Here is a 25,139-nt window from a genome sequence, read left to right on the forward strand (position 1 = left end):
TTCACCTGCTCCCCTCACCTCCCTCTCTGCCTCCCAGGAGCTCTGCAGGACGGGGCTCTCAGACACTGCAGAGAGAGCAAATAAAGAAATTCCAGCTCTCAGTCACAAGGGCAACACTTCCCTCCTAGGGCAGCTTCTCCTTCAGGGGAATGCTCAGGTGGACTCTCCCCTAAGTGCAGTTGGAGGAGTGCTCCTCCTTGGAATCGGCCAGATCCATGGTACTTTTATTTATTTTAAAAGCTTTTCTTTGCAGATGAGCAGTGGTAGACAGAGCTGGAGTTCTTCTTTCTATCCACAAACCAGAGGTTCAGGATGACACAGAGCAAGTTCTGCCATCTCACATAAGTATTTTACACAGAAAGTACTCATCACCCAGGCTGAAACTGCTCAGGGTTCAAACACCAAATGAAAAGAGCACATAAGAACAACACTGAAAGTGATTTTTTTCCTATCCATGATACAATTTGGTTGAAGATAATTCTCTGCATTTTGCATAAACCAGCAGAATTCCCACAGTATTGAGGCATTTACTTTAAAAGTATAACAGAGCTTGTCATGAGCAAAGCATGCCATCTTGGAAGTGTTGAAAATGCTTTTTTAAATTTTTAAATGATGACTCCAAACTTTTGTTTGAAAGCTACCAGCTTTTAAACTGATATGGTAAGTGGGTCAAGTTATATGAATTCTGAATATGTAAGATCATCTCTTTCCTAAAAGGCACTAAAAGTAAACCAGACTGTTTAGCACCAGCACTGTCACAAGCAAGTCTTGGGTTAAAATTCTCTAATTTTTAATAGTTTCTCTTTTATATTAAGAATATTCATCCAAAACTTTTCATAATTTTACAGAAATGTTCCTTTGTAGTTTCTTGATTTAATCTCTTTGGCCTATTTCACCTTTAAGAACTCTTCAGTTTGACAGACTGGATCCAGCTTTGGCTTTTAAGACACACTTTGCCATTTTGTGTGTCAGCCTTAATCCATTTGTCTGTTTCATCCCTTTGATTCATGTGACCTGGAAAAGAGAGTTGTCTTAGTTTAATTTGACACACAGTAAACATATCATCTTCACATTGTCATTTTTTTACAAGCTCCCTGGAAGCACTTATAGCACTTTCATTTGGTAGAATTTGTGTACTTTTAGCAGAGACATTTCCTCCTTGATACAGTTTTTTTTTACATTAATCTACTTTCCCATAATACATCTTTACAACAGAACAGTGGTTTTTATTATTTTTATTCTTTTTATTCTAAGCTATGAAATGTGTTATGGTGGGTTGACCCTGGTTGGAGGTCAGATACCTACCAAAGCCACTCTACCACTCTCCTCCTCAGATGAACAGGCCAGAGAAAATAGAACAAGAAGCTCATGGATCAAGATAAGGACAGAAAGAGTTCAGTCAGCAGTTACCGTCACAGGGAAAACAGACTTGACTTGGGGAAAAATTAATTTTATTTATTCCCAATCAGCTCAGAGAAGGGTAATAAAAAATAAAGCCAAATCTTAAAAACATATCCCACTCACCACTCCCTTTGCTCCAGGCTTAATTTCACTGCTGATTTCTCTACTTCCTCCCCACCAGAGGCACAGGGGATGGAGAATGGGAGTTTTGGTCAGTTCACACATTATCTCTGCCACTCCTTCCTCTGCAGAAGGAGAGCTCCTGATGCTCTTCCCCTGCTCTGCCATGGAGCACTCCACAAGCTGCAGGTGGATCTCTGCACTCCTGCAGACTCCAGGGGCTGCAGCAGGGGAATCTCTGCTCTGGCATCTGGAGCACCTCCTGCCCCTGTTTCTGCACTGGCCTCCACATCAGCAGGGATGTTTCTCTCACATATTTTCACTCCTTTCTCCAGCTGCTGTAGGGTTTTTCCTCTTTAACTGTGTTATTTGTCATCACTGATGGGTTAACCCCTGGCCAGTGGTGGGTCCATTCTGGAGCAGGCTCTGTAGGGCACAGGGGAAGCTTCTGGCAGCTTCTCACAGAAGCCACCCCTAGAGCCCCTCCCAGCACCTTTGCCACACAAACCCTACATGTACTGGTTTTCTCTGGGATAGGGTTATTTTTTTTAATAGCAGCTAGGATGAACCATGTTTTAGATTTCTGCTGAAAACAGTGTTGACGATTGACAATATATAATTTTTTTTATTTCTGAGTGGCCCTTTCACAGCATCAAGGCCTTTTCTGCTTTTAATACTGCCCTGCCAGTGAGGAGGCTGGGGGTGCACAATAAGCTGGGAGGGGACAGAGCCAGGACAGCTGACCCCAAAAGACCAAAGGGACATTCTGAGCTGTATGGTGGCATGCTCTGTATCAGAGCTGGCAGAAGGAGGAGTAGGGGACACTCAGAGTGATGGCATTTGTCTGACCCAGTACATGAGATACAGTCCTGCTTTCCTGGGGATGGCTGAACACCTGCCTGCCCTGGGATGTAGTGGAAGAATCCCTCATTTTGCTTGGCTTGTGTGCACAGCTTTTGCTTTATCCATCAAACTGTCTTAATCTCAAAATCTCTTCATCCCAACCATTACTCTTCCCACTTTTACTTTTCTGCTTGCCTCCCCCATCCCAGTGTGGGGAGCGAGTGGCTGCCTGCTGCTCAATATCCAGCTCTGGTTAAACCATGACTCTACATGAGATACTGATCTGGCTAAGTAATTTCAAAGATTTTAAGAGCCATGGTAAGACCTGATTGCCCAGATGCCCAGACATTTTGCAAGTATTACTGTTTTCTTATGATAATGGCCTAAAAAACCCCCCAAGCCTGAGGTATCTGTCTTACAGGTTTCACATAAACTTTGTATTCACAGCCATACTCTGAAAAGCTCACTAACAAAGAAGAGAGTTCAACTCAGTCTCATTTTTTAATCAAAAACCTGAGACACAGTGAGAAAAGATTTCTGTCCATATTGGGAATTAAACTGTGGTCTTTAAAGTGCCAAATCAGTGCCTTTATCACAAGATCAACCTTCACTTTGGTTTATCTTTAAAAAATATCGTTTATTATTACTTTAGTGTTCATTTAATTGTGTGAATTCTAAGTTTAGAATAATTTGAGCCTGGAATAGCAAGAGGGATGGCAGGGAAGCAGATTCTGAGCCAATTTTGCAAACATGCTCTGCTCTGACCTGTAACACAGCTGAAATTAAATTCTGGCCACAGCAAAAACAGTGGCAAAACTCCAACTGACATCACTGCTCTGGTTTCTACAACTCAGGCCTGTGTGCCAGAAGTTTTCAATAGCATTTCAGTGCTTTAGCAGCTCTAAGTGGGATTCATTTGAGTTTATGGGCCAAACCCACAGCAGTCACAACAGGCTGAGGTATGGTTTGGAAGAACAGAGTTCTCAGAGGAGTGCAACAATGCCAGAGTCCCTTTGGTGTCCCTTGTTATCAGACTACAACATGCCTTCAGGTGTCTCCATGGGGATGCTTTAATACAATTTCTGCACTCCTCATTGCTCCAGACAGCAGCAGTCTCAACCACACTCAGTGTTCAGCATCATGCCTACAGTAAAACAGAATCCACAGACCTCTGCTCATCATCTAATTGCAGACTTAAATCTGTGATGAATCACCAAGTTGGACAAATGTGTTGTATATGGAACCCATTAAAATTTGAAAGTCCAGTTCCTCAAAGCTTTCCTGAATCACTGATTTTCAATAGTATTGTATCAGAGAGTCTAGAACAAAAATGAAAACAGAATCTTTTAAGCACAGATAGCACTTAAAGCATTTCATCAGTCTGATTTTTAAGGAAACAGCCTCCAAGTGACAAGAAATTGAACAAACAAAGAAGTATAAATGAAAATTTTAGCTGATCCTTTAACAGAGCTGTAGAACACTAAAAAATACAACTTTTTCTCCTAGGGAGAGAAGACACAATAAATGCAGGGCAGAGATATATTTCCAGAATATTGGAGTGCTTGGTCCCAGTTCCTCTCTCTCATGTTTTTGTGACTATGGCTTGTACTTCTGTACAAGAAACAAACGCTGAAGCACAGAATCAGTGCTGTAAATGGTTTCATGCACTGCTTACACCTTGCCAAAAAAGTTAAAGCAGAGTTTAGGGAACACAGGAACAAATTTACAAGAGCCATTTTAAAGCTGAGTTTCTGTCTGAGCTCTGTTTCTCATTTTGGTTTTGCTATGTGAATGTAGAAAAAAGTTTTGTTCCTTGTACTTCTGGAAATTTGCCTATAAGGCAAATATTAAGGTTATTAAGCCCATCACTACTAGGAGGTTCAGTTATTTCCTATATTTGAATTATTTTGTGTATGAGGCACTAATCAAGCAACAAGGTTTAGTTGGAGACCTTCTGATGACTGCTTGGGTCTTAACTGTACTCACTGCTTGTACTCTCAATACCATGAGAACATGAGTGGATTTTGAGGAAGACTTTACTAGCTTGATTAAATCACAAAAGCAAACAGCCTCCTGAACTGAGCATGGGGCGGGGGAATTAATTTCAAAACCTACCAGTCAAGACAGCAGCATGAGTTCAGGAGAAGACAAACTATTAGGCTGTGTATACATTTCAATTTAAAGCCCAGCAAAAAGCTTGTGGTGTTTAAAGGAAGGTAACACCTTGGCAAAACTTTACAGTCAAGTACTGACTGTTTATTTACTTGCCTTCCTGGAGACTGGAGAAGTTGAGAGCTATATTTTCACATCACAAAACACAAGAAGAGGATCATATTTTAAGTGTTGTTCGTTGGTAGTGTTAGGACTGCGGTATATATCAAAAGGTTGTAAACAGCTTGAGTTGAACGCAAGCTGAAACCAATAAAAATCTGTAGGATAGCATCTCATCTAATGTGTTTAATAAAAGTTGGATGAACTTTCTACTTGACTCAAAGGAATGCAATCTTTTCCAGATACAACCTTGGTCTTTGTTTATTTTTTTTTAAGATATTGCTTAAGGATCAAGGCTTCACAGAGGGCAGTGTGTAGAGGGACATTATAAAACAAAGCACTTCCCACTCAATTCTAGTGGCCAAGAGTCAATAAAAACTGCTTCTAAGAAAGAAGGAAAGTTCTGAAGTGCCTTGAGAACAGACTAAACAGGGGGGGACATGACAGCAGATAGTGTTACTCTTGGGATCAGAACTGCAATGCTGACTGCAACAAACGCAAGACAGCTGCACAGTGGGAGCACTTGTGCAGCTGGGAAGCTTCAGATAAAACCTGAAGTTTCAGCAGACTGACATAATACAAGCTCTTTCACTTATTTCCCTTTTAAAGGCAAATTGCTTGTCTCATGTTATTCACTGCCCCTTCAGCTGTGTTTTTATTCAACCCTTGAACTCCAGACAGCTAAAAACACAGACATTACCTTGGAGTAAGCAATACAGAATTTCTCATAATGAACACTCTTAACCACATCCATCCATAAAGCTTTGTGCATGGTACAACAGACTGATGCAGTCAGCCCCCTCTGGCACCCTGGCCTTAAAGCAACCCTAAAGGGAAGGCCACAGCATTCCACAGGCTGATCTCCCTGCACTACTGTGTGAGGGACCACTCAGTGATCAGCAAGAAGTAATTATTCCTGATGGCAGGAAACATCTGGTTAGATCCCCTTTGCTCCAGCAGGGAACATCAGGCAGATGTGAAAGTTGTAATATTTCAGCGCATGCCTGAGTGAATGATTGTTGTAAGGACAAAGGTGCTTCTCACCACAATCTATGGGGAGAACCAGGCAGGATGAGAAGACCTGAAGCATGTTAGTAAGAGAAACCTGAAAAGTCAGAGATAGGACAGAAGTGCCAATGTCCATCTTTTCAAAGGAATCTGGTCATTACAGACAGGCTGACTCTCCAGAGGCACAGGAAGAGAAAGGCCAGCTAAGAAGTTCTGCAGTATCAAAGAATAATTGGATACTCAATCAACCCATTAGGTAGGGGCAATGTGAAAATTTTCACAGGAGAGAAGGAGTTAGAGAAGTCAATGGGGGATTTCCTCTGCATGTCCTGTATACACATCTGAGGGAAGGCATACATTAACATGGGAGATTTCTATTACCTGCATGGCCACCAGAGGCATGGCTCAGAGGAACACTGCTTCAGGGGGCTTAGCAAAGCTCTTGTGCTGTAGCCTGGATGGGATTAGTACCAAAACCTAAAAGTCCTGTTAACTGCTGCAATTGTTGTCATGCTGACAACAACTGGGAGCAAGTACGTCTCCACCTGGGAGAAAACCAAAACTCCCAAAGCATAAGCTCTTTGTATAAGGACAAAAAACCACAGAGGTTTGCCAGTTGAGAAGGTAAAAACAGGGAGACACAGTAACAACAAACATCCACAGCCTCTGAGGAGACCTGGGACATGGTGGGATTGTGACAGTGTTCACAGGGGTCCCAGGAAGAGGGAAGAGACGAGAATGTTGACTCAATGTTTCAGAAGGCTTGATTTATTATTTTACAATATATCTTATATTAAAACTATACTAAAAGAATAGAAGAAAGGATTTCATCAGAAGGCTAGCTAAGAATAGAAAAGGAATGATAACAAAGGCTGGTGTATCGGACAGAGAGCAAGTCAGCTGACTGTGATTGGCCATTAATTAGAAACAACCACATGAGACCAATCACAGATCCACCTGTTGCATTCCACAGCAGCAGATAATCAATGTTTACATTTTGTTCCTGAGGCCTCTCAGCTTCTCAGGAGAAAAAATCCTAAGGAAAGGACTTTTCAGAAAATGTGTCTGTGACAGTGGGACATTTACCATGGAAACTCACACAGCTGCTGCAAACCAGATGAATTGCCTGCAAAGTTAAAAGATTCCTCAGCACCAAGCAGATGGCATCAGGTGAAAGGTTGCCACTGGATATGAACTTGGCACTAGGACTGGGGCAGGGATGGAGAAACATCCAAAATCAGGTGAGTCCCCGCATCACTCACAGATGAGATTTACACGGTTTATTTTCCAGACAATTAGGTTTGGAAATTGACACCATTTGCTACAAGGATCCAAATAAAGTCTCTGAATGACTGCAAGACTTTTTCCAGCAAATTCACAGTGGTCAACACACAAGTTGGCAACCAAAGTGGCTGAATTGTGCCCAGTGGCTGCATTTCATTTAGTCCCCATCCACCCACATGCCAGATAACCTTCCTTTGTTACTGTGGAGTGGGTGGGAGCAGATGGTCACATCGACCTGAGACAAGAGAAATCAGGGCTGAAAGCCTCTCCTGAGGAAGCACTGAATTTGGTCTGAGATGCTCACATCACCTGGTCTTCACAACCTGCAGTGACAGGCCTGCCCCCCAGACAAATGCTACAAGCAAGTTTACCTTGCTATTTAGCAAATTTTCCTTTACCATAAGGTCAAGTTATAATTTTTAGTCCTATTGCTAGTCAACAGAACAATTTATTTCCTTATTTCTCTGTAGCAACTTCTTATGTACTAGAAAAATGCATCTTCTCTTCCCTTTATCTTCTGAGACAAAACCAGAACTTTTCAGTCTTCTCTTGTTAATAACGATTTTAGGACTCTGATCACATGTTCTCCTTGAGAGACTCTACAGTTTCAAAGCACAGTACTCAGAACTGGACACATTCCAGCAAAGTATTACTAATGCCATGTAAAGCCAAAGGATTATTTTGAGTTTTACAGAACAATCATGTTAACCTGCTGTTTGTTTTCAATGGTGTAACGCTATTGTTTCCTAATATTATTTAAATCTTGCTCCTCTCGGGACTACACAGGTAATTGTTCCTACCTTTGTACTTTGAATTTAACTTATTGGAAAATGGCCGAAAAAGCATGTAAATCAAAATTATATGAACTTCAACCTTGACCTTCAACATGTTTGACATAACAGTCTTCTGAGTTCATTTTCTGCTCAAATATTTGATACTTTTTAGCCTCCTATTCTTTCTCTTACCACATGTAGTACCTATAGCTAATTACCTCCACAGGCATAAGATTTAAGAACACAGGCACACCTGGAGACAGGGAGAAGGCAGACATTGAGCAGGAAGGGCTTCTCTTCTTGCCAAGGAAAAGAAAGAACACCTTGACATGATAACAATCAGAAATTACTGGAATTACTCAAGCACTCTAAAGGTAGCCAAACACTTCCACTGATGGAAGCTGGACCAGTGCTGAGCATGAACAGTGTTTATGTAACATTTCATTATAGCATACATACTGCTTTCAAGACTGCCAATGGAAACAGAGGTAATTTGTCCTTGCAAATTACTTCAAAGAATAAAAACTCCCTGTCACTGCTCTCCAGGTACCCTCCCTTTCTCAGCAAGTGTCTCCATTTTGCAGGAAAGTCCCTTCTTTTCCTAAAAGAGCAAACCTATTTTCCCACTCTCATCCCTCTGTCTCTGGAGCACTCACTGCAGACTTCCATCATCCTGCTTTCACTAAATCCCACTGTATTCCCTGGCTGGCTGGCAAAGCCTGGATGGGAGTGCTTGTGGGGCTGTTGTGTGCAATGGGGGTGATGGTGCACATGAAAACTGCTCTAAAGCAGCAGGGAAGGCTTTCCTACAGCAGCAAAGTGCAGGAAGAAGTGCATGTTTACCCAAGTCACAGAACTCTGCCCTGTCTTCCCACAGGACAGCCTTCTCTCTAACACATTCACATATTCCCAGAGGCAAGTAAAGCTTCCTCCAAGGTCACAGTGCCTGTGTTATTCACATGAGAACTGAATTTTCTGAAAAATCATCTGGTTTTAAACTAATCTTTGAACCCAAAAGCATAAAACTCCTCAAATGCCATGCTCTTGTGATACAGTTTTTAACCACTTGGCAAAGCTCCTCTGCACTCTCTATTTTACATTTCTTCAGTCACCACAGCAGGACAGCTATGGACCTTATACCTGAAACTTCAACAGTGAATAATGCTCCCAAGATACAGAAATTGTATTAAATGATTTTCAATTATTTGAAAATCTACTTGTACAGGAAATATCACCTTTAGGAAGAAGCAATTGTTGATAGTGAGGGGACAAGTGCAGAAAGGTAAGGTAAAGAGAAATGGAAGTAGGAAGTATTTCCCTTTTTATGTAATGCTGTAACTTCTTTAAACAATTGATAATCATTGGCCTAATGCTGTTGCCTTTGCATAATTCTTGATGATTTCTGTGCCTTTGGGACGTGTATATTTGAGAATTAACTAATCAGAGTTTCTGCTTTTGGCCTCAAGTGCCAAGATCATTTCCATACAGAACAATGGGCTGAAAAATTGCATCTGCTTCAATGATGACTGTCCCACACAAACACTGACTGGGTTGTGAAACCAGAGAAGTCATTCAGCTGGGGATATTTGAAACACCATTCTTATCTTTAATGTTGCCAAAGTAGCAAGATGATTGATTGGCTGGTGGTCCTCATTCACTGAGAAGTCTTGTTTCACTGCTGAGGTGATTCATTTCACCAAGTCATGCTAGAACCTGGGGCCCTTCCACAGATTTCTACTCTGACAACCTCTAATTATGGTTTTTAAAGAAACTGTATTTAATAACCACTACTAAATTTAAGTGCTAGTTACTGTTCCTAGGCAGGAAGAGATATATAAGCAGGCTACATCCTAAAATTATATAATTACAGTTCCAGTGTTTTCCTGACTCTGAGATCCCCATCTTACATGGGACAGGAAAAGAGGTTTTGTGCATATTTTCTTAGGTTTAAAACTCCAAGCTTTATTCCATCTGCTGTCACAGCAGGTCACACTGACATAACACATTCAAACAGAGCTGGAGCCCTCAGGCACACTCAGTTAATGTTTTCTCTAGAGCAAACTGTGGAATTGGTAAAAGCAACAGCCTTAACTTCTAGATAGCAACATCTGGAGTGGGGGAGAGAAATACACACCCTGACAGTGAATTGTGCAACTGTTTTCTAAAGCAGGAAACAACAAGATCTGGGATTCTAAGTTCAGTTTTAAATGCCTTACAAGAATACTTCCAGTAATTGCAGGTACCTCTCCATGTACTCTCTCTCTATTCCTCCAGTTCAGCTTCTTCTGCTCTTCTCATCTCCCACCCACCATTTCTCAGCCTATCCTGCACTACATACTATTTATAAATATGCCACTACCCCTTTTATTTCCCCCTTTGACTCAGACAGATTTTTTAAATTATTATATTTTGAATATAATAGATTGCCCAGGAAAGTCAATGTGAGTTTCTAAGCCAACAAAGCAATGGGTCCAATTCAGCCCTGAATTGTCCCCCACAAATTCACTGGACTAACACTAAGGAGGAATTTGGCTCTAAGGCTTTTTTTAGAAGTTGATTGCATTCACAAGTCATTTACCAAATAAAATTTTAAAGTCATCCAGTAACATGGGGAGTGTAAGAGCACATGCAAACATCTGAAAGTGAAGCAGATTAAACAAGCAGCTGCCAAGGGCAATAAACTAATAAAGAAATGTAGATGCCTTTGACTTAGGCCAGACAGACATTTATTGGGAGCCAAGATTAGTAAGCCTTACCACTTAGAGTTACATGATCATCTTTGGAGGCACTCTGTGTTTCTTTTAACTGGATCTCTGAGCTCACATCCACTTTTCTTCCAGACAGCTCTAAATAGGCTTTGAGAGATGCAGGTACCTTGACTGTAATTGAACCTGGTATAAATTTAAGTGAAAGCTAGTTAGTTTAACCCTGAGATCAAAGCATGAAATAGTCCATTATTTCACTAACTTGAATCAAATCATCATTTGGTTGTGTTTGGTTGGGTTTTTTTAAAAGTCTTCAGAAACAGTAACCTCTTTTTTGTGGTCACTGAAAGGATAAATGAAGGTATCTTCATTTAAGAGAGTATGTCACATACAGAAAATGGTATCACAGAATTTCCTACACAGCCATTAAAATAAATAGTGACATACACTTCAAGCAATGTCTTTTGGTAGAGGATCTTATTACAGGAATGATCAAGGGAAGCAAATATAATAGATCTCACAGTATTATGACTTTAAGTTCATCTTCTAGCTGCATATTGACATTCCAGAGCAAGGACAGGGCATCAGACTTGACAAATAACCCAGTCACTGCATGGCACATGATGAAAGAATTGCTCCTCTGGAAGGATGAGGTGCTGCTCACTTGCTCTAAACACTGGCAATTGTCTTTGCTTTACTGCTCAGGGCCAGCTGTTCACATCCCCCAACAGATGCAGTCTCAAAACTGACTTACCAGTTTAGACTATGCATCACCAAAATGTAAACTAGTAGCAAAATTGCAGCTTTGGTGGCCTGAATAATTCTACTTTGAGATTAAAACCAGAAATTCTGACTTCTGCTTCCCCTAAATATGTGCATCTATGCATCAGACCAAAGGCAGACACTGGGCCCCCAACCTGCCCACATTAGTCATCTTTGGAATAGCTCAGTCACAAAGTCTGAAAGCTCTCTCCTACACATTAGATCAAAAACATGAGAAATTCAGAATATACTTCCTTTTTATGTGTTCTTTCATTTTTGCTTAATTTCAACATTTACATTAGAAAAACATAAAACAGTTTCTTGACATCCATCCCAGAAGCTTCAGCAGAACATAGAATAACAGCTAAGATGCACCAGAAAGCAACCCTAGCTGAGCAATTTACACATAGCAGAATCACTTGCCTGTGACAGCTCTGATGAACAAATAACTTCCAGTATAATTTAGGGCTGCATTTTGCTGGACACACAAAAGCCTTAGAATAAGAAAGGGAAAAGGTCTTCATCTTTGGGTCCTCTTTGGAGAGTGGCTCAGTGATGACTCACAAAAACCAGCACACATGCAGCTCATTTAGCACAAGTGGGACATTTTCTACACTGCAGCTGTCAGCAGTTATTCTGAATTTACAGGGTAAACAGAACCAGAGCTTCAACTTTGCCTTTACTAAACTGTGCTGCCAGAAGAGATGTTAGAAAATATTTTGAAAATAACATTAATTAGCTTTTATTGAATACATTCCTCTTTTCTTCTAGCTCAAAGAGACATTAACTTAACAAAATAAGTGATACTAAAGGCAATCAAGAAATAATATAAAAATAAACTTCTTTGCACTAATGAAGCCAAACTAGATGTACAGAAAGGTGCACAAATTATTTCAATTCATTGACATCATGAGTCCCATTCTGAGTATCTGTTAGGTTTTAACAGGGCACAGGCTTGGTTTCACAGGAGACAGAAGTGGACCAAACCACATGAAGTGTCTGACATGACATTAAAGTCAAGTTTAGAAATGCTGTGGTGTGTTTTGGCTTGTTTTGGATTTTTTTGTTTGTTTGCATTTTGGGTTTTTTGGTGTTTTTTTATTTTTCCAAACTAGGATTAACAAGACGTAGTCAGGGCTCTGTAATTTACAAAATCATATCTTCAGAATGGCAAAACTGAATGAAGTCAGCAAAACAGATAAGAATTCAACTTTATGTATGAGCTTTTAACTATGAAGAGGAATTTAAGTGAGTAAGCGGGAGAGAAAATGAAGGGAAATGGTAACGTAAGGCTCTCCCATCTTTGCTTTTCTGCCTTCAAATTTTCATAGTAGGACATTTCATTCAGAAGGCAAGAAAAATAAATGTATGTGTGTCAGTGATCACTGCACATACAGCATCATGGAGAAAACTGTGCTCAGGGCAAAGGAACACTGCAACCCTCGTCAACTCTGCAGAATTCTGCTGGGCATATTGCCAGGGAAAAAAAAAAAGAAAAACATGGAAAAACACAAGCACATTTAATCCATCTTAAGTATTCTTGTCCCTGATAGAGCTTATTGTATTTTAAGTATTTATAGACATCTTCCAATAATGATGCAAAAAGAAAAAGTAAATAACCAACAATCACAAACAATTTTTTACAGACACATAAAAAAGCCCAAAACAAACCCTAACCTCCTTTTGTTTTACATCAAAATCTGCTAGAATAAAATATTTGATTTAGTTTGCTAACCTTTCTGGGATTTCAGATCCACTTTTCTTAATTGACTGACATAAACATCTATTGTCCCATGACATGTAGAAGCTTTTAGACTTCCATCTGACGAATCTGAAAAACAAAAGAAAAGAACTTGTGTATCATTCACTCTTTTTAAGTAAACATTTGCCAGAATCTTTCTTTATACCTCAAACTGATTTTCATCAATTCTTTTTTGTTTGGCAATAATAATTGTATTTATTAATATTTATAATAATTTACAGATTATACATAATATACATATACATAGTAATTTACATAATATACATCTACAAAATAATGTACAGACTGTTAGCCTTCACTTAGGATTTTTCAGAAACCTGTTATTCAATCTCCCCACTCCAGAACTGGGGCACACTCTGCTCCTCAGGCTGTAGCTCTGCAGTTGTTCTACGCCGACAAGGGCCCAACTGCAGTGCCCATCTTTCTACAGGAATGTCTTTATCTCTGTGTGAAAATTAAGCATGAAACTTGAATACCAAGATCTCTTTTAGCTTCCAAAAGAGTTCATTTGCTCAGCCCCTGTGCAGGGAGAACTTTACCCAGGAAAGCTACCCCATGCACAAACCAAGCAGCTGCGCACTGCAATATCTTGTTACACAGAAAAACTGAACACAGCCTTTGTGAAGTCTGATTCACTACATCTGAACTATCAACAATTGTTTAATATGTCCAGGAAAACAACATTATTTGTTCTGTGCCTTGGAATAGAGAGGCCTAAGTTTTCTTTTATACCTTATTAGCAGAAATTTATGATCATACAACTTTGCAAAGAAGCATTTTTACAAACAGAAAGCCTTTAAGAAGCTTTAAGTGCACACTTGAGTAGTCTTTATTTGCAATGTATTCCAATTTTAAACACATAGACTTCCACAATATTAAGTGAAATCCCGAAGAGTTCAACTACTTTCAAACTACTGAGTTCAAACTATTGAACAAGTTTATACATAGTAAGAATTGTAAAGAAATTATAAAAAAAAATCTAGAGGAGCATAAAAAAATTACCTTGGTACATGAGCAAAAGGCAGTTACTGAGAGGTATTTTTAGAGACAATGCTAGAAATTAAAGTACTGGCAAGAAATCTTGAGATACTGATAGAGTGGTTTCTCAATATGCATAGAAAAAACCCAACAGTCAAACTGTTAGAAGTAGCTAAAAAAATAAAACTCTAATAAAACTTCCCATTTTAAAAAGTAAAAGCGCTAATGAGAGAATGAACTTGATTAATTAACAAGGATGTCTCATATTAACATTTTATGCTTGCCATACAGTTTTAGCTCTAAGTAAACTCATCTGGAGCTTTTCTGATCCCAGGTTTCAAGCACAGATGCCAAAGATCAGTGCATTGCTTACAACAGCAAAAACACAGAAAAGAATCTTTATCCCACAGCTAAAGCTGATTTCTTTGGAGGGGAAAGTAATCAAAGAAAACCAGCTAATCCATACTTAGCTGAGAAACTGAGAAGGGTTTTGGCTAAAAAGAAAACATTAATAACCAGAACTGGATGTGAATGCTTCTGCCATTGCAAGACTGTACTAAAGAAGGTCTGTTCAAAATCTGAAAAAAGAAAATTAACTCTTCATTAATAATGAAGAGTTTTGCTTGTCTAAGTGAAAAAGAAATATTGATTTTAACTGCTGATTTTTTAAAAGGTTATTCATAATGGTTGAAAAGTTAAAGTAATTAGAACCGGAAAATTCGACATGCATCAACGTTTTTAATGCACATTTGAAGCAGTGATCACTAGAAGTTTTCATGCAAAGGCTGTTTTTGCAGATATTCCCCATCAAATTTAGTAACAGCCAATTACCAACTCCACATAACCTTGACAGAGATTTTGCTGGCAACAGATACAGGAAACATCCAGCCTTTGACTCTTCTGCTTTAAACAGAACTTATTCTAAGTTCCTTTATCTTTTCTAGGAAGGAAGAAGAGTCTCCTGTGACAGAAGAGCAGCTCTCTCCAGGGAGAACAACTACAAACAGTCCACATTCCACCAGCTGATGGTGCTTCAGAGGGACAACATTTATCCACTGAAGCCTTTCTCTTCCCACTTCTCAAATACAAAAGCAGCTCCTGTGAGATTCTTCCCAGTGGGAAGATCATTTTTGGGAATCTGCAAGACTGAACAAATTGTTCTTTCCAAGATCTTCAATTAATAAATATTAAAATAAAAAGAATTCTTGTTTTGTGAGAGACTGGATGGTGTTGGCAGAAGGCATCAACCTGAATAAAGGATGCAGGAGGAGGGCAGGAGGGACAGGCTCACCAAGTCACAGATTTACCAGGAAAGCCAAAAACAACCTGGAGGGAAGTGGAACACTTTTCCATTGAGGAACACTGTTTTGGGAGGATCACTTGCCAGATTTTGACTCTCAGAGTACGTCACTAATACAAAGTTTCCTATGGCTGAAGAAACTTCAGCAGAGTTTCAAAACCACCAAAAGCTTGGCAGCACTATTCAAACGCTAAACCTGACACTACAATACTGTACAGTAAACAACTGTTAAGCTTTGACCTATGGAAGTAACATGAAATATATTTTATGGAAACAACTGAATATGATTCCTGTAATGAATGCTACAGATATGATATTAAATACAAGTGTGTAGATACAATGAAGAACACCAAGAAACACAGAACTGTTCATCACTTCTGCAAAGTCTATAAAGATGCTGTTTTAAGTTTGTGTCTCTAACTCTTAACAAATAAAGAGGAATAAAAGGAAAATTGATTTTAAAAAACCCCAAAAAGTAAGGCACAACAGAGTGCACAAATATAAATAAATAAATATTTCAACAATGAAAAATTACCCTATACTAAGAAGCATAGGCTGATAGCATAAAATACATAACAAATAGCAATGGAGACAATACATATTTTATGGCTATGACAGATCAAACCTAAGGCAATTTATTTTCAAATATATACCCAGTGCTAGCTGATATGAATGTGAATAACTGAAGGTAAAAATAAGGAAGAAATTTATAGTTTGAATTCAGAATTTGCTAAGGACCAACAGGGAAAAGGTTTTCTTCAGGTTTTTCAAGGGGGAGAACAAGGACAAAGTTTTTTACTGGAAATGGAACAGATGGTCAGTCTTGTGCAGCTTTTGCTATTTAAGAATTTACTGGTACTAGAGAAAAAAAGATTAAATAAAAGGGCAGAGTGAAGCAAGATGTCCTTGGAAGGACAAAAGTCTCTGTTAAGTTTTATGGAAATAAATAGAGCTTGAAGAATAAAACCTAAGTCACATAACTTGACTGCACAAAAAGATCAGTGAAAGGCCTACAAAGGTAACATTTAGCATCACTTCTCCACTTTATCAGCCTAGCACTAAAGAAAGGATTAAACACAAGTGATCTTCACTTAAATCTAAGCAAAACCATGCTTTTCCTAATAGCACCTAAAGACTGACCTTGTTTATGGCAAAATCAGTGACAAAAATCAATCTCTATAGGAACACAAAATATTTTTTATGATTTTATTACAGACTGGAGGAAGCATAAAAATCCAAGACTGAATGTGTGCTTGAATTCCTGCTTAGCTAGCTATCTAGTATTTCTTATTGATACAAAACTGGCCAAAATTCTTGGTTTAGTTCATTGTTCTAAAACTGCCATATGAGAAGTACTATAAGAAACTGAAATGTATTCACTAAATAGACTTTATTATTATTATTAAGAATTCACTAAATTGTACACACAACCGAAAAATCCTTAGCAATCCTGACCATACTCACCATGGGGACCTGGCAGAACAAATGATGCAACACACAAAGCAAAGAAATCTCTCAAGAAAACAATTCCTTTCCTAACTAATTTATCCTTTTACCTATTCATGATCTATTTTCTCACCCCAATTTTAAATGACATCCATTAGCTGTAAAGGCCATAGTCTCTTTTTGATAAATTACTCTGCTCCAAAAAAGCCCAAACAACCAAACCGCCTGGCTTGCCTGGTTTGGAGAAAGGAAGCTGGGGGTGAGCTCATCGCCCTCTGCAGCTCCCTGGGGAGGGGAAGGCACAAGGAGGTTCTTTTTAGGAAGGATTTTTGTACAGAGAGAGTGCTCAAACACTAGAGCAGGGTTCCCAGAGAGGCTGGTGCCCCAAGCCTGTCAGAGTTTAAGAGCTCCTAAGCAAGACACTCCAACTCTTGGCCAGGCTGTTGGAGTGGATGGTCACTGTAGGTCCTTTCCAACAGAAATAAGGGATAAGGCCTTCAGCAAACTGGTTGAGTAGGAGGTACTCTCACATTTTTACAGTTGAAAGTCTGGATCTTCAAAGTCTTTTAACTTTAGAAAAATCCATAAAAATACCAGGGATGTTTAGTGCTCTTTAGGAAAAGATGAAGTCTATCTAGTGCTGTGAGAATTGAAATCTGAAAAAGAAAGTTTCTTCAACAGTAAGATGTGTCTCAATGCTTAAGCTGAACCTTGTTAGTTAAGGAAAATCATCATCATCTGTTGATGGAAAAAGCTACCTCCTATATTAAGAAACCTTTATTTAAACACTCTTCATACCTTATGAGTTTATTTAAGAGAAGGAAAAACAGCCTAGCAAGTTGAATTTAATTCTGTGGTTTAATGACTAACTCATAAGAATGTGTCTTGCATTCATTTTCCACGAATGTTAATACAGAGCTCTTAGAAACACAAGAATTGTTAACAGTCCCTGAACACATCTTAGAGATGGTCCCTGAAACATGCTTAGTGAGTGACTACAGTTAAAACCTTCAAGATCAGGGCCTGAGGAGGTCTTTCTACATTCAAAAGATACACTGAGCCTTGTCTAAGATTCTGTCACTTCAATTTCCTGCCATATCAATAATTAGAATTTGAGTTTCTCACTTTGTGTGCTATAAAATGCACTGATATAAGGTACATCATAACTGATAGCTCTGAGTTATCCTGTCATATAAATGCCCAGGTTCCCAAGAAAAGGTTTATCAGCTGTTTTCATTTCTGAAGGGAAAATTACTGGCATAATAGTTTCAAAACACTGGAATTATCACAAGCCTTCCCATCACCTCCCCAAATAATACATCAGTGATTAGCTTCCTGATATAAAAATTAAACATAGCTAATCATTGATAGCAATAAATGTAAGAGAGAACTACAGTAAAGGCACAAATGCATTCTATGGAGACTTAAGAATTTTCTCAGTCCTTTTATCCCATCTATAGCTAAAAGACGACAGCCAGACTCAGTCTCACTTGTGCAAAGCCCAGTGAATCATGTGCCTTGCCCAACCACAAAAGGCTGAGTTTGGAAAGGGTCTTATTCAGCCACACTTATCAGTGCTATTCCTGAAAAGGAGGCAAAAACATCTGTGTGAAATCACCTCCTCTTCACTTCCCCTGTGAATATTTAGCCTTTAGAAAGGAAAAGGGAAGAGCAAGACAGCGAGAAGGCAGAACCTACCAACTGTGATACTCCCTCTTTTGGTCTGAAGGTTGGTATTACCTATAATGAAAAGGAGAAAAATGTTAAAAACATATTATCAAAACATATAATTTATTCATTTTTTAGCTTGTTGCTCTACAAACAAAAGTCTCAACACATGTGGGTAACAATTAAGTGAGTCCAGACAAGAAAAACATTGAGTGAATGCAAAGACACCACCTGGATTTGAGGGAGAAAAAAATGTAGAGAGGCATGTGCAAGGCTAATGCACAATAATGCCTTAGTTTACTTTGGGCAATTTTTTGTTAATTTCTCTGATGCCTGCAACAGCACTACAGATGATTCAAGTTCAATTGCATGAATAAGTTTCTATTTTCCTCTTTTATATACCTATATCCCATCTCTGCTGGAGGGAATCTTGTGTGTTATCTGCAAAGGCAACTTCCTGGAGCCACTGAACATTTTCTACTCCCTCCCAACTTATTCTTTTGTAAGAGTTTTGTGTATGACAACTCCATGTCAACACTTCTATTGACTTCAATCAGAGTACGTTGAGCAAAGTGGAGAACCTCAAACCAAGTGTGTAAGGCACAAAATGGAGAATGGTCTTCTTCTGAACTTGCATCACTTTAAACAGGCACAGGCGCTCCAGCCTTAAAATTTCAAAATGAAATTTTTAAAATTTCAAAATACTTATTCTGCCCTTTCACCTACAACATCAAGAGCATCTGCAAGGACAACAGATGTACCTCCTAACAGAAGAGACATCTGTCCTACTAACAGTCGAACTAAATTGTACAAACTTCTCCATTTCCATGCATAAATGTGTCACAGAAAATGCTCTAAATTAAAAACTAAACCACGCCATGTCATCCCTGCCATTCTCTCATCCTCCCAAGAGAAAGGCAGAATGAAGACTAAAGCTGATCACAGAAACTGAGTGCAGTTTAGCAATACACAGTAACCATAATTTGCAGATCTTTCAGAAGAGGTTTTAAAAATTGCAGATGGATTAAGCTCTACCCTATCTTGTGTAATTACACAGTAGTAAACAACCATTAGGGCAGAGTGCATTCCACTAGATATGACCTGTATTTTTCTTAGTGGTTCATGGGCTGGAAGCTAGAAAAGCAGCCTATCATCAACAGTCTTAAATTCATCTTTTCAAGCACATACTGTACAAAATACTTTGGAGTTCTAAAAATCAGAGCAGAAACAAAAGCATTTTTCAATGACATTGAAAGATGCTTGGCTTCACTGTTTGCTGTTTTTAAAAGCCATGCTATAATTATCCCATCCTTTCCCTCGTTTTAGCATGACTGGCACTTACTTTGGTACAACCTACAAAAAGATCTGGGGTTTTGTCAGCCAGCAGCTCCCATAGGGCACCTGAAGGTAGATCATATTCTGTCAGCATATAGCCCCTGGGTCTGTTCTTCATTTTTCTGGGGGTTTTCCTACCTGTTTTCATAAGTAGACCCTTGAAAAATATTCAACATGTAGAAATCAAATTCCATTTAGATACATACTCATATGGCAGAACCACCAATGCTGCACAATGTCAACACATTCTGTGAGGCTGCACTTAGAATGTTGTGTCCAGTTTTGTGCTTTGAAGTCAAGAATGACACTGGTGTCCTTAATTAAGGCCAGAGAAGGCTATTGAGATCAGGGACCCAGACCAAGCTAGAAATGCCCTAAGAGCATGTTTGTTTTGCTTTAAAAGGAGAAGGCTGAGAAGGACTCTTCTTGTGGCCTTCAACTACCTAATGGGAGGGTATAGAGAAAAAAGACATTTTTCTCATGGTGATGCAGCAAGAAGAAGGGAGAAGTAGCAATAATGGATACAAATTGTAATGGAAATTATGATTAGAAAAGGTTTTTTCCCTGCCAGAAAAATAATTCAGGAGTGGACCAAGATGTCCAGAAAGGTCATACAAACTCTGGACTTGAAAATACTCAAAGCTCAACTAGACAAGGCTTGGGCAAGCTTGGTCTAACTGAGCCTACTTTAAACATTAGTTGGGAAGGAATTTGATATCTAATGCAAATTTAAACTAGATTTATAAAACAAATGAATAGTTAATGCAACTCAACCCAAGACTTTGGGACTGCTGCAAAGAGGGGTTTCCTGTTCCTCCCATGTGCCCCTTGGTAGAGAAGGCTCACTGTAATGGTATTGGCTCTCAGATAAAGAAGAAATTCCTCAGGATCAAATTTCTTCTTCAGGCGTCAACTCAAAAGTTTAATAGCACCTGACATCTCTAATGCCTGTTACAGAAGCTGATGAAAATTACCCAAAACAAACTCCTTTCAAAACAATGCATTGCCCATTTGCCAGAGGAGCATGAAGCATGCAAACGAGCAGCTGTGAAAGTTTGAGCTCTACCAGTGTCCTGATATTACAGCCTGAGTTTCAACCACAAAATGTGCCTCAGACAGGTTTGTAAAGTCTGTGCTGCACTAACTTCAATTTTCCCAGTGCAAAAGCAATGAAATCCAGCTTAGTTTTGTGCAGGATGCGCTGATTTGATGCCACCTATGGTGTCAGCTGTAGGGAAATGGTGACTTCAATTGCCCAAGAAATAAACAAACAATCTGTCCAGGTGTTTACAGACAAAACTATTGCAATTGAGCTACCTCATGAGCAAAAATCAGAAGTGAAAGTCACCATTTTTTTCTAGCAGAAATTTATAGTAGGAGTTATCTTGTCTATTAATACATGTTTGTATGTGTACTTTAAAAGCCTTGGCTATTAAAACGTGATTGGGGAACATGATATTGTACAGAAATTTTTTTTTATCAAAAAACAGGGTAAAATTACCAAGCAAATGGTAATGTGCAATTTTTTAAAAAACATACAGCTAAAATAACATTAGGTGTTCCAGGCCCATTTAGTAGAGAGGCCATAAAAGTAATCCTGAAGTAACATAAGAAATGTCTGCACAATTTGGATACAATTCTATTTGTTTTCACATTGTTCTTCAGCTTAATGGCAACAGGCCTTACTGAAGAAAGTAAGTTATTAACTACAGCAGTTATGATTTAATTTTTGTAACAAGAAAATAAAAATTAACTCTTGAATGTGCACAAAGACTGAACCTGCTCACAAATTGATCACACCACAATGTCATTATAAAGTTAGAAAAAGCCAAACCAGCACAGCTTATCAGACAGAAGTTCCAGAAATAACACAAGCCTCCATGTTAGAAAAATACAATAACAGGAGGAAAAGCAGCTTATTTCTGTCAGTGCATGCTAAAATTAACTTTAGCTAACAGGTTTAGAAACCATTCTCACATTTAATATAAAGGGACAGAGGAGTTGCTCCTTCAAGGAAGAAAGAAGTAATTTTTCAAGCAAGATGACAACATAATTTCTTAGCAATTGTAGTAAATTCTTTTTAAGGGATATAGCTGAAAATCTGGAACTCTGACAGAGCTGAGTAATTTTTTTTGTGCATCTTCCAGTTTGTTTTACTCAATGTTAAATCACCACAAATGCATTATAGCACAGACTGAATTCAGTGGGAGTTTTGTTAAATTAGAAAACCACACCAGATTTTAACCTCAGCTGCTGCTTAAATAAAATACTCTGTAGTTTATTAGTTTTAGATCTAGGGGAAGGACACCAAAGGGTGGATGGTTTAGAGACTGCTAAGAAGTCCTAAGAACTTCTTCTAAAAACAGAAACTGTCACCACTCTTAACATAAGATACCAGCAAACACACAGGCTATTTCTAATAAAAACTTCTAATTATGACTCTTTCCTACAATAGTTCTTAGTAGATGATCTGTCTAAGAGTTGCTTCTCCTATGAAGAAAATAAAGGATGGGGAGAGGGAGAAGCCTGCTGACAACTTTTACCTATCATTTTCATTGCTGAATTTTAGAATATTTTGATGTTCTTAGTATGTGTTATTATATGAAAGACATTTCTTTCATATAATATATGCTTTTTGCTATTAACAACTGTGCTTATGAAACTGTTTTGAAAAATACAGTCTGCTAGGTGGCACAAAATCAATTGTCTCTAAGAGAAATAGAATTGTCTTGCTTGCATGCTGTGCACAGCTGATTTAGTGACAGTCCACTGCACTAGTCTGTTTGTTACTGTGAACATTACTGAACACCTTCAAAGCAGCTTCATTTGTGACAGACTTCCTTCTTACCATGAACACTTCCCAGCATAATATCACCAGATTCTGAAGAGAGAGATGCTGATTCTGCATAGAGATATTTAGTTTTCAGCAGCCCATCTTCAGTAGATATATTGATGGTTGTCCCCTGCAGCTTCTCTATATTTACACTCTAGGAGAAATAAACACAATCAATAATTTGTCATCACAGTTTGAAAAAGCAGTGGGAAGTAACACTGTTAAGACACAAAACAAATGGAAAGCAGTTGTTGGTGCAGGAAAAATGGAATCAGGTTCTTAGCTAAAAGCTACACAAGACAAAACAAAAAACCTTTCCATCCAAGAGCTCTGACTTAAGAATTAATGATTCTTCACAACATTCCTATGAGCAATTGCATCCATAGTTCAGGTGAAGAACCCAAGTAGTCACAAACAGATGAAAGAAAAGTTGAATTTCATTTTCAAAATTAAACACTTCATTTTGAAAAGCAAAATGAATTATTAACTTTAATTATGAAGACTGAATCTTCGTACAGCATTACGACACTTGGAGCATTGATGATCAATTTTCTGCCACCAGAAATTGAAACATCCTCTGTCTTTGTTACATACTGCTACTTATGAAGATTTTTAACTGGTTTGCTTTGTAGATATATCTTTGGTGAAGGTTTGCAAAAAAGCCCCACCAGCTGCCCTTTTTCTCAGCATAATTTTCCTATCCCCTTGGTTACTCAGGCTTCTATTCTTGGACTTAAGCCTCAAGACATACAAAGTCTTGAAAAACCAGGGATAAGATCTCCATTTCTACTTCTTTTCAATAGAAACAGAAAGGATAGAATACCAAAAGTTGCACTAAGGATTTGGGAAATAAAAGGTGACAGATGAGATTATCTATGTAAAAGTGGTGAGCCACATGATAAAACATCAATGTATTGGAACAAAACAGAACAATTCACATGCTTGTGCAGCAGCCACATGAAACCAAATTCTGTTCAGTTAAATTTGATTTATGATGGAAGAATGCAATAGCTCATACCTGAACCCCCACTCAATTTGTTTTTATTTTGCTTATGCAGACTTTCAGTGAATTGCACAAAATCCTTATTCATTACATGAAACAATACATGGCTTTCTAGATCAAACTGTGCCTCACTCAAGTAATTTTTAAATCCTTGTCATTTTAGCATTGCCATCTTGTGCAAAAAAAGTTGATATAAAAAAATAAGTCTGTTAACCCTTCCAGTCTAATACTATATAAAGAATAAGCTATGGGTGAAATAAGAGATATTCTGACAAATAACTACTAGTGTTGCACAAACTCAGTGCTGCATTGTATCCCAAAAACTGAGCTGAAGAGGCTGGTTTAGTATGGGCTATATGACAGCCAAATTATACTGTGGCCTTAGCCATCCATTCACACTGAACTACTAAATTATAAGATTACAGAATGGACTACTGGCTTGAGACTTTTCCCATGATGCTACAATACTGACTAGATCTCCAATTATTTAGCAAGATACATTAAATTTTAAGAAAATCAAAATGCTATGCATAGCCTATGGTAGAACTAGAAATATGTGCCAGTCAATGCCTAAAATCACTGCAGGTGCTGCTGCTTGGACCTCTGCTACAGACAGAAACAAAATCCAGTAACAAAGGCACAACTTGTCACTACTGAAACAGACAATTCAGCTTTTCATCTAATACTGCTTGCAACAAACCCTAATAACCAGAGATCTTAAACATTAATTTACATTGCATCTGTCCTAGGGATGCTTCCCACTCCCCACCCTGCAAGGCAAAGTGCAAACCTGCTCTGACACGTGGGCACACAGCAAGGAAAGGGAAAGGCACTCTCATCTCAGGCTCTATGATCTCACCTGTTCTAAGAGTTAAAGGACTTGCAAAGAACATTTCCCATTTGAGGGCCACCACTGATACCAGCACAATGAAAATAGTGCAAAGCACACTTGAAAGGGGAGGAATAAAATAGAAGTATCTGCATAGTTTGGATACAAACTGGCTGCCTTGGGGCATTCCTGACCAGGCAAAGGGAAGGTCAAAAGGCTACCTCTCTTCCTATAGAATGCAAGTTTTCACCCTATTTAGATATATTACTTTGTTTACAATAAAGCACTTAATTTTTTAAATAATCTCACATACCAACTCATTTACCAGCCTCAACTGCCTTTCTTAAAATTGCACAGTAATAAAAAGAGTTGTCTCAGCTCCAGATCAAAAGAAGTTACTATAAACAATAAAACAAAAACTACCAATACAAAGAATGTTTGTTTCAGAATAACCCAAATCGGGGTAGGGGCAGGGAGGAAGGAGAAGTCAGACCACTCAAGTATAAGAATAAAAAAGTATTTTAGATGGGGAAAGCATGGAAAAATAGGATTGCTTTTCAATGAAAATAAATATGCTTTCAATCCCAAATTCTTTAACTCTTGTGGAGTTTTGGCAGAACATAGATGTCTGGCTCAACAAAGCAAGTGTTATAGAAAAGTCTCCATGGCACAGATTAGCTAGTAACTCCCCAGGCAAACAAAGTTCTTTATTTGTGTCCATTGAACCATCAGATTTTCGGGAAAAAATTCCTTCCCTTGGGCACAGAGCCTTGGGGCTTGCAGTTCCTGAAACTGACCACATGCTCAAGTTCCATTGG

The 25,139-nt window shown here is 38.6% G+C and overlaps 1 protein-coding gene across 1 annotated transcript in view; it reads right to left on the minus strand.

Moving 5' to 3' along the window:
- Positions 1 to 576: 576 nt before the first annotated feature.
- The window catches only part of FAM185A (family with sequence similarity 185 member A), a 36,375-nt gene continuing 11,812 nt past the window's right edge, over positions 577 to 25,139 (minus strand). The window contains exons 4-8 of the mRNA XM_030960188.1: positions 22,505 to 22,643; positions 18,352 to 18,393; positions 12,903 to 12,998; positions 10,457 to 10,591; positions 577 to 1,014 (exon numbers count right to left, since the gene is read on the minus strand). Of these exons, the coding sequence (XP_030816048.1) occupies positions 899 to 1,014; positions 10,457 to 10,591; positions 12,903 to 12,998; positions 18,352 to 18,393; positions 22,505 to 22,643 (528 nt within the window). The 3' untranslated portion in view covers positions 577 to 898. The remainder of the gene's footprint in view (positions 1,015 to 10,456; positions 10,592 to 12,902; positions 12,999 to 18,351; positions 18,394 to 22,504; positions 22,644 to 25,139) is intronic.

The sequence above is a fragment of the Camarhynchus parvulus genome, chromosome 1A, assembly GCF_901933205.1.
Source record: "Camarhynchus parvulus chromosome 1A, STF_HiC, whole genome shotgun sequence".
Lineage (NCBI taxonomy): Eukaryota > Metazoa > Chordata > Aves > Passeriformes > Thraupidae > Camarhynchus > Camarhynchus parvulus.